The following is a 13,575-nucleotide window of genomic DNA, read 5'->3' as shown; positions in this document are numbered from 1 at the left end:
GGACAACCTGGCCTGATGACTCCTTGCTGTCCCCAGTCCACCTGATCATGCTGCTGCTCCAGTTTCCACTGTTCTGCCTGCGGCTATGGAATCCTGACCTGTTCACTGGACGTGATACCTTGTCCCGGACCTGCTGTTTTGGACTCTCTCTCTCTACCACACCTGCTGTCTCTTACTCTGAATGATCGGCTATGAAGAGCCAACTGACATTTACACCTGAGGTGCTGACTTGCTGCACCCTCTACAACCACTGATTATTATCTGACCCTGCTGGTCATCTATGAACATCTTGGCCATGTTCTGTTATAATCTCCACCTGGCACAGCCAGAAGAGGACTGGCCACCCCTCAGAGCCTGGTTCATCTCGGTTTCTTCCTAAATTCTGGCTTTCTAGTGGGGTTTTCCTTGCCACCTTGCTTCTACATCTGCATTGCTTGCTGTTAGGAGATTAAGGCTGTGTTTCTGTTCAGCACTTTGTGACATCAGCTGATGTTAAAAGGGCTTTATAAATACATTTGATTGATTGATTGCAAGCTCCTCCTTCTGACCTACGAACCTTTTCTCCCCCACCAATCAACACGCAGACTCCGTTCCCCCACAGCGGGCCACCTTACCATCCCCCAGGTTGAAGCTCCAGAGCTTTGGCCACAGGGCCTTCTCCTAGGCTCTGTAACTCTCTCACTCCAGCCACTCATGACTCAGAGTCCATCACTATCTTTTCTGTCCCCCCTAAAGCTTTTAAATGAAACAAGCATTCACAATAATTCAACATAAAATCTTTATTATTCAATGAATAATGGAGTCATGGTTCTGTCCTCAACACACAATATCAAACAATGAAGCCAACACACAAGCGGAACATGGGTAGCTCTGCATCCAGTTATTTCACAATAAAACAAATGTCAAACTAGCCTTCTAAAAAGCACGGTTTGGCAGTGCCAGTCCAATATACATCCAACTTGAGTGAGGAATAACATAGAATAACACAGGCGCGGAATCTGACTTGAATTTGATGCATTAGAATATGTTTAATTAATTATTACTACCCATGTCCAGCTTCTGGTATAATTCTAGATTAAATAAATATTCAAGTAAATGTAAAAATCTAGAGGATTTGGGAATCAGCCAATTGATTGCCATGGCTCAATCACACCTCCATCAGTGGGACCCCACTGGTTTTGCCTGTGCTGAAATCACACAAACTTTGTTGAGAAATGTAACAAAAAGACTGGTCTAAGGGGGCTGTGATGAAAGCTTCAATTCTCATCACACATATTAGGACAATAACAACAAGACGTGCTAACAAATTGTCTCCCACAAGGAATAACCTGAATGAGCTACTGTAGACAGTCAATTCCAAACACAATGATAGTGGTGAAGCTGTCAATGATACAGTTTTTTCTTCTTCTACCCCAAACAGAAACAAACATACATTTACACTCAATACACAATAAAAGGTGTCTCCATTTAGCAATCACTAACTATAGTCATAAGAAGTGTCACTGACCGTCAACATCAAATATAATACAAGAAGCATTAATAGTTCATCATTTCCTTCCTGTTAATAAGACAACAGCTTTATTTTAAACTAAGGCGAAACCTTCTACCTAAAAATGGCATTCAGAGTCATTTTCACACCTCCGTCAGTCACAGCAAATTCCTCCATGACAAATCTAAACAAACATAGAAATGAATCATCGTAAAATTGAATAAGAGTATAAAAAAAAAGCAATAATAATTCTGAAGCTCAACAATATGACCTCATGCTTCGGCCTGTATTAAAAATCATCTGTTTCCAACCGTTAAGTAATACGGCAAGACAACTCGGCCTGTATTAAAACATCCACTACAAATCATCTGTTTCCAACCGTTAAGTAATACGGCAAGACAACTCGGCCTGTATTAAAACATCCACTACAAATCATCTGTTTCCAACCGTTAAGTAATATGGCAAGACAACTCGATTTTTACTTTCTGGCATAAACTAAAAACAAAAGTATTGGGTCATATCCAATGCAAAGTGAAACTGTCTGTATTTTCATGTTATGGGTGTGCTTGTCATCAGTAGGGACTGGGGAGTTTGTCAGCCTCAAATTTAAAACGACAATATCTCCAAATCCTCCAACTATAAATTATACAAAAAAATGAAATCATTTAATAAGAAAGTTATCTATAAGGGTGAGTGACTAATTGTGTACTGTTTTGGTGGAGTGAATGTACAAGACAACTCTCATTGGGCTTCAGTCATGGCTGCTGCATTTCTTAATGGACAATATGAATAATGTGGCTAAATGAGGAAGTTCAGTCCCCCTTTAACCATTAGTTGGGCAACTTCATCCTTCTCCGTTGAAACTTGCAGACCAATACTGATGGAAGCCCGGTATGAAACGAAGCATCTATCCTCGAGCTATAATTTGTATCACACACAATGCTTGGTTTGATTACAATTTTCATATTTGATCTTGTGAAACAATGTGTGTGCATTAGTGTGAGTGTGTGTATGTGTAATACCATTTTCACTTCATGGATTGATACTCTGGTCAAGCAGGGGAGATTTCCATGAAAATGCACAACAACAAGTGCATATTTCTCGCACTATACATGTAATCATATAATATCACAATTAAGGTGAAGGAGAACTACTAACAACTGGGGGATTGATGCAGTAACTGTGGCAGCCGCCAGCACTACAACAAATGGTTTGACTTCCTAGGCTCTTAATCACTTTATCGCTCAAATTAGCATTGTATAATTTACCGTGACAGAAAAGTCTCTTCAAATGGATCCCATTATAAGCAAAAATAAAACAAACACATTTTATATTTGTCATTAATAAATACTTCCTCCAACCTTTCAGTCTTTCAGCTATCTCACAACTCACTTTGTTGCATTGCCAAATAAACAGGCCAGTAGAGAGAGAGGATATGTGCCATAAGGGCTAATATACTGTATATTATTATCTGAGTAACAAACTCCTTATCAAATCTCATGATCATGAACTACTTTCAAGAGTTCAAGAGATGATAATGACATAAAACAGTCAAGCTAAAATGGTAGACCGTTGGAACAAGAAGAAGATAGCCCTACCTTTCTGAGCAAGCTGGGTCAATGTACATATGCACACTTGTTTATAAGTATAGAAATATACACTCTTAGGTGTGCATATGTATGTACAATGACACACCTACATGGACATACACAGGGGCGGCAGGGTAGCCTAGTGGTTAGAGCGCTGGACTAGTAACCGGAAGGTTGCAAGCTCAAACCCACGAGCTGACAAGGTACAAATCTGTCGTTCTGCCCCTGAACAGGCAGTTAACCCACTATTCCTAGGCCGTCATTGAAAATACAGCTACAGCATACATTGAGAAATTCTGAGGAAAGCTACTGCAAACCCAATTTCATGCTGGGTTGCTGCTACAGTAATACTGGTAGGCAGGATATCAAATCAAATTTATTTATATAGCCCTTCGTACATCAGCTGATATCTCAAAGTGCTGTACAGAAACCCAGCCTAAAACCCCAAACAGCAAGCAATGCAGGTGTAGAAGCACGGTGGCTAGGAAAAATATCACAGTTTATATATAATAAGTCTTCATTGCAATGAGGCTGGGTTGGATTCTTTGTTCGCATTTGTCTGATGTGAGGCCAGCTTGTGCTAGATTAGAGGAATGGTCTCTACGGCTGTCAGTCGGACAGAATGTGCACAAAGGACATGGGGAAAACCCCTTTCCTCTCGGGATGTCCTTCTATTTGCCCGATCTGAAAGAGAAAATGCATCATGATGAATACGTTATGCATGTTTTACTGTGACAGCTTCACAGAGGCTGACATGAGTGACACGTACATGAGTATACTCTCATACATCAATAATTTGGTGTACTTGGTTTTTTATCTTTCCTAATGATCCCTGATCTAAAAGGATTTGGAAAGGAGACAAATTCATGGCAGAAGCTTCCCCTCGCCTACCTGACAACTTCTGCCACACAGTATCGCCGTCACCTTTCAGGTATAATTTTTTACAATTTCGTCATTTAGCAGACACTTTCATCCAGAGTACAGACAGTTGTTAGTCCTCTTAGATCATCGAAGAAAGGCAATGGATTTGGTTACGTTCAGGAGTGTGCAACCTACTGAATGTTGCAGATAGAAACGCTTTGAATAAAACTTTGAATAGGGACTCCTTACTCTAAATGTCACAGAGGCCTCTGTTCATATATTCATTTCTTAGCAATCCACAATATTGTGCCCCACTGAACGGGGACCAGATTTAAAACCTCTCATCAACAGTTTATGGCTCTCTTGAAATGATAAACATGTCAAATGTAAGCAACACTGTGGAGTTACTTTTCAAACTCCTCCTCAAACTCCCAGAGATGCTTCTTAGTTCTCAGAAGAAGCTTCATTGCCATGAATGCTGACAGGTGAGGCTGTGGCCACATTAACATTTTGTGTCCGAATATTTCAGACGGAGCCCATGCTTTTTCAATAGGATAAATCCGTTGCCAGATGAACGTCAACACAGATGGTTGCCCAACAAAACCACACAAATTGTCAGTCTTTTAACTTATGCAACTCATCTGAACTCATCCTAAAAAAAAGCGATGATTTGCACTTTTGATGGACAAGAACAGACAATGATGTACGCCATATAGGATTTTATCCATGTTTATTTATGAGTGTGGCTGCAGCAGGGCAAATACTCACCCACCACTCCGGGTTCTCTTCTCCTGTGACGACGATAACCTCTCCCTCTGCAAAGGTCAGCTCATCATCGTTATCTGCCTGGCAGTCGTAAATGGTCTTCACCCGTTTAGTTTTACTCTTCCCCTGGTTGAAAATGCAATAAGCTTAGTATGTTCACATTACCGTCAGAGTCCATTGATATATTTTCACATGGTGTATGACTTGATAAAATTATACTTTGAGTTATACATTTTTTCTTGTTAAAACCAGTTAAGCCTTGAAAGGTTTTAAGCAGGGTTGAATTCATTGAATTCACCACATTCATGGTAAACGCTGCATATGTCAGCTTAATCGGAAATGACCTAACGCGGATCTCCCGCAATTTCGGATTGAATCCAGCCATAGGTACTACAACAAAAAGCACTATCTTTAGTCAGCACTCACAGTGTTGATCTTCCGAGGCAGCGGCACAGGCATTTCCACTGCAATTGGCGGGGATCCATTGGTGTCCTCACTGGCCTGTCTGGGGGATAGCTCCCCTTGTTGACTGCAAGACTGCTTGTCCATCGCAGTCTGCACGGCCTCGCCCGGAGGGAGCCGCTCACTGACAGGGGGCTTTGGAGGGATGTCGCTCAATTGAGGCTTGGGCGGGAGGTCCTTGAGCTGCGGTTTGGGCGGGAGATTCGACAGTTGTCGTTTCTGGGGTCGGTCAGAGAGCTGGGGCTTGGGGGGAAGATCTGACATCTGGGGCTTGGGAGGCAGTTCACTTAGCTGCGTTTTTTCTGCCAACGGGGCCCTCTGAGGGGTGTCTCCGGGGGTCTGCAGTGGCTGGGGCGATTTTTGGTAAGACTCTAGTTGGGCGCAGGTTGACCTCTGTAGAACCTCCGGAGGTTGGCAGAGCTTGTCCACTGAAGGGAGGTGGATAGTGTCAATCTTCCGTAGTGCCACTTCAAAAAGACAGGGTGAGGCATTAAAAGTGTCAACTTGCATCAACTTATTTTGGTATATTTTGGGTTAACAGTATCCTTAATAAATTGTAGTGCTGGTATCCCAGACAAATTAAGCTCGTCCAGGACTAAAAGGCAGTCTCAATGGGGATTCTCCATTTACACAACGTTTTAGTCCAGGACTAGGCTTAATCTGTGTCTGGGAAACTGGCCAGTAGTCTATACTGTGTGATTTCTTTCATTGTTGCACATTTTCTGTCAAATAAGAGAGAAAACGTAATACCTTTTTGAGGTAGTTTGGGTAGAACCCTTGGACCAAGTGTTGACTTTGTATTACTAATGGTAGCGCTGAAAGAGAGATACGATGACCCATTATACAATGTGATCTTAGCCTCTGAAGGTTGAGGGGTCCATTTCTGAATGTTTGCATGCACTGTGTAAGTGCTTAAGTTCTAAGCCAGCTTTTTGGTTGTTGACTCTCATAATCAAATCAAGTTATATTGGTCACATACACATATTTAGCAGATGTTACTGCGGGTGTAGCAAAATGCTTGCTTTCCTAGCTCCAACAGTGCAGTAATATCTAACAATTCACAACACATGCAAATCTAAAAGTAAAATAATGGAGTTAAGAAGTATATAAATATTAGGACGAGCAACGTTGGGGTGGCATTGACTAAAATACAGTAGATTAGAACACAGTATATACATATGAAATTAGTAAAGCAGTATGTAAACATTATTCACCTCTTAACCTCCATTATTAAAGTGGCCAGTGATTCCATGTCTATGTACATAGAGCAACAGCCTGAAGGGTACCACCTGCGTAATCAGGTGGTACTCGGCTAGTGATGGCTATTTAACAGTCTGATAGATAGAAGCTGTTTTTCAGTCTCTCGGTCCCAGCTTTGATGCACCTGCACTGACCTCGCCTTCTGGATGGTAGCGGGGCGATTAGGCCGTGGCTTGGGTGGTTGATGTCCATTATGATCTTTTTGGCCTTCCTGTAACATTGGTGTCCTGGAGGGCAGGCAATGCGCCACCGGTGATGCGTTAGGCAGACCGCACCACCCTGTACAGAGCACTACAGTTGCGGGAAGTGCAGTTGCCATACCAGGCGGTGATACAGCCTGACATGATGCTCTCAATTTGACCATTTTAGATCGTCGGTGATGTGTACGCCGAGGAAGCTTTTCACCTTCTCCACTGCGGTCTGGTCTCTGTGGATGGGACGTGCTCTCTCTGCTGTTTCCTGAAGTCCACGATCAGCTCCTTCGTTTTGTTGACGTTGAGTGAGAGATTATTTTCCTGGCACCACTCCACCAGGGCCCTTACCTCCTCCCTGTAGGAAGTCTCGTCATTGTTGGTAATCAGGCCTACTGTTGTGACGTCTGCAAACTTGATGATTGAGTTGGAGACGTGCTTGACCACGCATTCATGGGTGAACAGGGAGTACTGGAGGTGGCTGAGCACGCACCCGTGTGGGGCCCCAGTGTTGAGGATCAGCAAAGTGGAGGTGTTGTTTCCTACCTTCACCACCTGGGGGCGGTCCATCAGGAAGTCCAGGACCCAGTTGCACAGTGCGGGGTTCAGACCCAGGGCCCCCTGCTTAATGACGAGCTTGGAGGGTACTATTGTTTTGAAGGCTGAGCTAAAGTCAATGAATAGCATTCTTACATAGGAATTTCTCTCATCCAGATGGGATAGGGAAGTGTGCAGTGCGATGGCATCGGTCAGTGGATCTATTGAGGCGGTATGCAAACTGAAGTGGGTCTAGGGTGTCAGGTAAGGTAGAGGTGATATGATCCTTAACTAGCCTCTCAAAGCACTTCATGATAATAGACGTGAGTACTACGGGAAAAATTGTGAAGCAAGTGGGGACAGCAGACTGGGATAGGGAGAGATTAAATATGTCCGTAAACACTCCAGCCAGCTGGTCTGAGCATGCTCTGAGGACGCGGCTAGGGATGCCATCTTGGCCGGCAGCCTTGCGAGGGTTAACACGTTTAAATCTTACTCACGTCAGCCACGGAGAACGAGAGCCCGCAGTCCTTGGGAGCGGGCCGAGTCGGTGGCACTATGTTATCCTCAAAGCGGGCGAAGAAGGTGTTTAGCTTGTCTGAGCGCAAGACATTGGTGTCCGCGACGTGGCTGGTTTCCCCTTTGTTTTGTAGACCCTGCCACATAAGTCTTATGTCTGAGCCGTTAAATTGCGACACAGTTTGTATTCGACCATATTCCAAAATAAGTAAACTGTAAGTCATCCACAAAATTAAATACCCCTTTAATTGTGAGCACTGTTGATAAATGCATCTGCTAAATATGCGATTGGCACTATTGCGCTGAGCCTGGAAAGGCTGAATGAGTGAGTTGAAGCAGCGGGGATGGTACTGTACCTCTGCTGCTGCTCAAACTTGTTTCCAGGTGAGGTCCTGTTTGTAGGCGGGGGAGTGGACACGCTTCCTGTGTGGGAAACAGAGTGAAGATTTATGGCCACATGCCTTACCGGGGTATGCTGGGATTTGGAACATACATTTTTGGATTTTTAAATGAATTATATACAGTGTACAGCTATTAATACTTGAAGAATATAACTTAGAAATGCCTGATGAGCTTAGTTTCAATGTCATTGATGTTCAGTCCATATATCAATAGCTCTGTCTATACGTTTGAGCGCTAACATTTCTCCAGCCCCATCCCTCATCTTTTTAAAGTGGGGGGTGGGACCGATTTATTGTTGTTTCAATCCAAACTACCCCTTTAAAGGGACAGTTAACTCCAAAATCAAAGGCTAACAAATATTTTCAGACATCAAAAGATGAGATAAGTCCATGGCCATGTATCAGAATGGAAAAGATAAACGCCATATAATTTCTTGATTTCATTGAGTTTTACCATCAAGGACGACTTTGGAAACACGTATTAATTAAGGCTTTTAAGTGCTTATCTTCTGGGGATCCAAGAAACTGCTTGTTGTATTACTTGTTATGGAAAGAAGTGGAGGGCGCTGAACCAACGTTAGTCAAGGTGCAACCCAAGTTAGCATCTTTGAAAAAGAAAAGGTGCAATGATTGCACACTATCAGAAACGTAGATGAAGGCCATTGATGAAGGCCCAAACGTCAAGCTTTCAATGGTGTCTTAAATAAAATAACATGTTTTTAAATGGTGAGTGAGTGTTGCACCTTTTCAATGTGTAATCATAGATCATTATGGAACTGTATAATAATAAGAGAGGCCCTCTAGCTGATATATTAATGATATATGCCAACCATGCCTTTTTGCTGAGTCATACAGTTTCACAATGCTCTAAGACTGTATCCATTAGTTAATTCATGTTTACAAGCCAATATAATACATCATAAAAAAGGAGCTTCAAGAAAGTTTTGCCTGAATTTAAATGCTTGAATTCCAATGGAGGGTTTATGTCAAAATGAGTCATATGAATTACAATTGAAAACTTATATGGGTGTTACACATAAAGGGGCGGTTTTCCAGACACAGATTAAGGCTAGTCCTGGACTAAAAAGTATTTTCAATGGAGATTCTTCATTGAACGCACGATTTAATATCCAGGACAATGCGTAAGCGGTGTCTAGGAACCACCCCAAAATGACTCAAATGTAAACTATGAAACTTGGTTGATCGTAAGGAAAAACACATAATATGTATCAGCAATATGTGACAGCGGGATGCATTCAGCACTTGGCCTCTATTTCATTTTTTCAGCTCGCAGAGGAAGTGAAACAAAATGAGAAACAAAGAGGAACAACAGAAGGGTCAAAGTCAGCCTCTCTATTTTGGCTTTGATCAAATCAGCAGAGAGACACAACGTTATGGGACGTTCAGATATAAATATGTTCTGTAGAACAAACATGCCTCTGACAAGTAGAATAAGAAATCTCGTCAGCTCTATTCATAGCATTTCTTCTGCAGCGTTTGACAATTTTTCGCTACTGAACATGGCCCTGGGGTAAACTATCGAGCACATATGGTAGGTTGCAAAATGCGTGGAAATTGAATGAATAGGCTGTTATCAATAACATAATGGTGGTGCATTCCATTCCCAACTGGTGCAAGTGTAGCCCGATCTGATCCAGTAAACCATAGATTTCCCCTTTAGAGACGATTCATTGGAGATTTGAGTAATACTAAATATAAGGAAGAAGACAATGTACTATTTTCTCTTTTGTGTGTTCAGGAGGATGCAAAGTTACAGAACATCCAGATAGAAAGGGATCATGTGAACCAGATCTTATTGTATGTAGTGTAGAATAGTGAATCCCGTTAGCACTATTTACTTCTATATGCAAGGTTCACAACATGTCACTGGAAACATGCACAGTGTTGTTTTAAACTTTTCGACTGCCGTCCCACTCACCCCAACCGGTCCCACCTGTGCTCTGGGGGCCTTGCAGGACTGGGCTGGGGGGGTCTGAGAGGGTACGCTTGTGCCCGGGGGGAGGGGGTGGGGGTCTCTTCTTAAGGGTGGAGATGCCCCCGCTGCCTCCAGTCTGGGAGCCCAGGGGAAGGGAGGTAGGCGGGCCAGTAGAGGGTGCTAGAAAATACAGAGAAAGAGGCATGCTGTGATTGGTTAAAACAAGAGGGCAAAAATCTCGTCTTAGGGAGACATGCTACAGAGCTGTTATCTATGATCAAAGCCATATTTAATTCAGAAAGAGGGTACTGTACAGATGCAAAAATTGAACAAGATGTTCAAGTTGATTTCTCTGACACAAAGCGGAAGGCACTATCAATCTATTTTGACATTAACAAACTATTCAAAAACACTGGATTATTCCATGCATGAACTGCATAATTGTGAAAACTCTGTACATCAGTCTATCAAATGTATTTATAAAGCCCTTTTTATATCAAGCTGGGATTTTGGAACATTCATTTTTGCATCTTTAAATGAATTATATAGAAATGCGGAAATAAGGGAAAGGGGGAGACCTAGTCAGTTGTACAACTACATGCATTCAACTGAAATGTGTCTTCCGCATTCAACCCCTCTGAATCAGAGAGTTGCGGGGGGCTGCCTTAAATCGACATCCCCGTCTTCAGCGCCCGGGAAACAGTGGGTTAACTGTATACAGTGTACAGCCATTAATACTTGAAGAATATAACTTAGAAATGCCTGATGAGCTTAGTTGCAATGTCACTGATGTTCAGTCCATGTATATATAGCTCTGTCTATACATTTGAGCGCTAACATTTCTCCAGCCCCATCCCTCATATTTTTAAAGTGGGGGGTGGGACCGATTTATTGTTGTTTAAATCCAAACTACCCCTTTAAAGGGACAGATAACTCCAAATTCAAAGGTTAACAGATATTTTCAGACATCAACAGATGAGAGAAGTCCATGGCCATGTATCAGAATGGAAAAGATAAACGCCATATAATTTCTTGATTTCATTGAGGACCACTTTGGAAACACGTATATTAATTAAGGCTTTTAAGTGCTTATCTTCTGGGGGTCCAAGAAACTGCTTGTTGGAAAGAAGTGGAGGGCGCTGAACCAACGTTAGTCAAGGTGCAACCCAAGTTAGCATCTTTGAAAAAGAAAAGGTGCAATGATTGCACACTATCACTATGTGAAAAAGAGCTACTATTTTAACACGGCAATGTGGGTGTGATTGAGTTGAACACCAAGTGTTGGTGTATTGGTGGCGTAGCCTGCAACTATAACATTCCTTGTTAAGACTTATGGAAACTGTGCTGTGATCCTCCATAACACCTTTCTCTTATTCCGCCCTCCAAAAAGCAGCAATCTTTCGGTTGACAAAGAGACATGATGATGATTATGGCTACTGCCATAACCAGCACCATTGGAAAGACTCCTATGCAAAGCGCATTTATTTTTAATTTTTATAATACATTAAAATTAGATAAATAATATTATTCATATTACCTTTCCCTGCTGTCCTGCTGGGTAGTGTAGTCCCGTCAGGTCCTGGTGAGGGAGACATGTCTGTGAAGGTGTTGTAGACTGGGTTGGCAAAGGCCCCGTAGGATAGGCGCTGTTTGTCCCTGTGAGGGGTGTAACCCCCCGGTAGTGTCAGCTTGTCCTGAGGGGAGGACGTACTGGAGGGGTGGCCGAAGCTCTGGGGCTGCGGAGAGCGGTCTTTTTTCACAGGACTTGGCTGTGAGGGGTCAATAGTAAGAGGTCAGAGACTGCTCATACCTATCCAGGACTGCAAGCAGAATGGCATCATATTCCCTATTGTGAATAAATACAGTACCAGTCAAAAGTTAGGACACACCTACAAATTCAAGGATTTTTCATTATTTTTAATATTTTCTACATTGTAGAATAATATTGAAGACATCACAACTATGAAATAGCACATATGGAATAATGTAGGAACCAAAAAAACTGTTCGATATGAGATTCTTCAAAGATGCCACCCTTTGACTTGATTGAATGCTTTTCCAACAGTCTTGAAGGAGTTCCCACATATGCTGAGCACTTGGTGACTGCTTTTCCTTCACTCTGTGGATCAACTCATCCCAAACCATCTCAATTGGGTTGAAGTTGGGTGATTGTGGAGGCCAGGTCACCTGATGCAGCATCATCAAGCTCCTTCTTGGTCAAATAGCCCACACAGCCTGGAGGTTTTTTGGGTCATTGTCCTGTTGAAAAACAAATGATAGTCCCACTAGGCGCAAACTAGATGGGATGGCATATCAATGCAGAATGCTGTGGTAGCCATGCTGGTTAGGTGTGCCTTGAATTCTAAAAAACAGACAGTGTCACCAGCAATGCACCCCCACACCATCACACCTCCTTGTCCAATCTTCACGGTGGGAACCACACACGTGGAGATCATCAGTTCCCCTACTCTGCGTCTAACATGGACATTGCGTTTGGAACCAGAAATCTCAAATTTGGACTCATCAGACCAAAGGACAGATTTCCACCGGTCTAATGTCCATTGCTCGTGTTTCTTTGGCCAAGCAAGTCTCTGCTTGGTGTCCTTTAGTAGTGGTTTCTTTGCAGCAATTCAACCATGAAGGCCTGATTCACACAGTCTCCTCTGAACAGTTGATGTTGAGATGTGTCTGTTACTTGAACTATGTGAAGCATTTATTTTGGCTGCAATCTAAGGTCCAATTAACTCTAATGATATTATCCTCTGCAGCAGAGGTAGCTCTGGGTCTTCCTTTCCTGTGGCAGTCGTCATAAGAGCCAGCCTCATCATAGAGCTTGATGGTTTTTGCAACTGCACTTAAAGAAACTTTCAAAGTTTGACTGACCTTTACATGTTAAAATACTGTCATTTTCTTTGCTTATTTGGACTTGGACTTGGTCTTTTACCAAATAGGGCATTCTTCTGTATACCACCCCTACCTTGTCACAACACAACTGATTGGCTCAAACACATTAAGGAAAGAAATTACACAATTTAACTTTTAACAAGGCACACCTGTTAATTGAAATACATTTCAGGTGACTACCTCATGCAGCTGGTTGAGAGAATGCAAAGAGTGTGCAAAGCCGTCATCAAGGCAAAGAGTGGCTACTTTGAAGTATCTCAAATATAAAATACATTTTGATTTGTTTATTAGGTGACATGATTTGGTTACATTACATGATTCCATATGTGTTACTTCATAATTCTGAAAATAGTCAAAATAAAGTAAAACCCTGGCATCATTAGGTGTATCCAAACTTTTGACTGGTATTGTAGGTCCTTTCAGAATGACTAACAGACAAATAGGCTAAATGGACTGTCTGTCTGTATTTTATTCTTATTTTCCATGCACACTCACAGGGCCCTATATACTTTACTTAAAACATTTCATTTCACCTTTATTTAACCAGGTAGGCCAGTTGAGAACAAGTTCTCATTTGCAACTGCGAGGGTATGTTTGGCAGCATGAGTGAAGGAGGCTTTGTTGTGCAATAGGAAGCCGATTCTAGATTTCATTTTGGATT

At 42.3% G+C, this 13,575-nt stretch overlaps 1 protein-coding gene across 1 annotated transcript in view; it reads right to left on the bottom strand.

Moving 5' to 3' along the window:
* Nucleotides 1-764: 764 nt before the first annotated feature.
* Nucleotides 765-13,575, bottom strand: part of asap1a (ArfGAP with SH3 domain, ankyrin repeat and PH domain 1a) — a 157,500-nt gene continuing 144,689 nt past the window's right edge. The window contains exons 23-30 of the mRNA XM_064942550.1: nt 11,548-11,779; nt 10,029-10,190; nt 8,030-8,096; nt 5,917-5,981; nt 5,131-5,633; nt 4,708-4,830; nt 1,830-3,762; nt 765-1,773 (exon numbers count right to left, since the gene is read on the bottom strand). Coding sequence (XP_064798622.1) covers nt 3,688-3,762; nt 4,708-4,830; nt 5,131-5,633; nt 5,917-5,981; nt 8,030-8,096; nt 10,029-10,190; nt 11,548-11,779 — 1,227 coding nt within the window. The 3' untranslated portion in view covers nt 765-1,773; nt 1,830-3,687. The remainder of the gene's footprint in view (nt 1,774-1,829; nt 3,763-4,707; nt 4,831-5,130; nt 5,634-5,916; nt 5,982-8,029; nt 8,097-10,028; nt 10,191-11,547; nt 11,780-13,575) is intronic.

This window comes from Oncorhynchus masou, chromosome 3 (assembly GCF_036934945.1).
Source record: "Oncorhynchus masou masou isolate Uvic2021 chromosome 3, UVic_Omas_1.1, whole genome shotgun sequence".
NCBI classification, from domain to species: Eukaryota; Metazoa; Chordata; class Actinopteri; order Salmoniformes; family Salmonidae; genus Oncorhynchus; species Oncorhynchus masou.
Note: the sequence above shows the minus strand (reverse complement) of the source record. Positions and strands in the feature narration are given on the sequence as shown.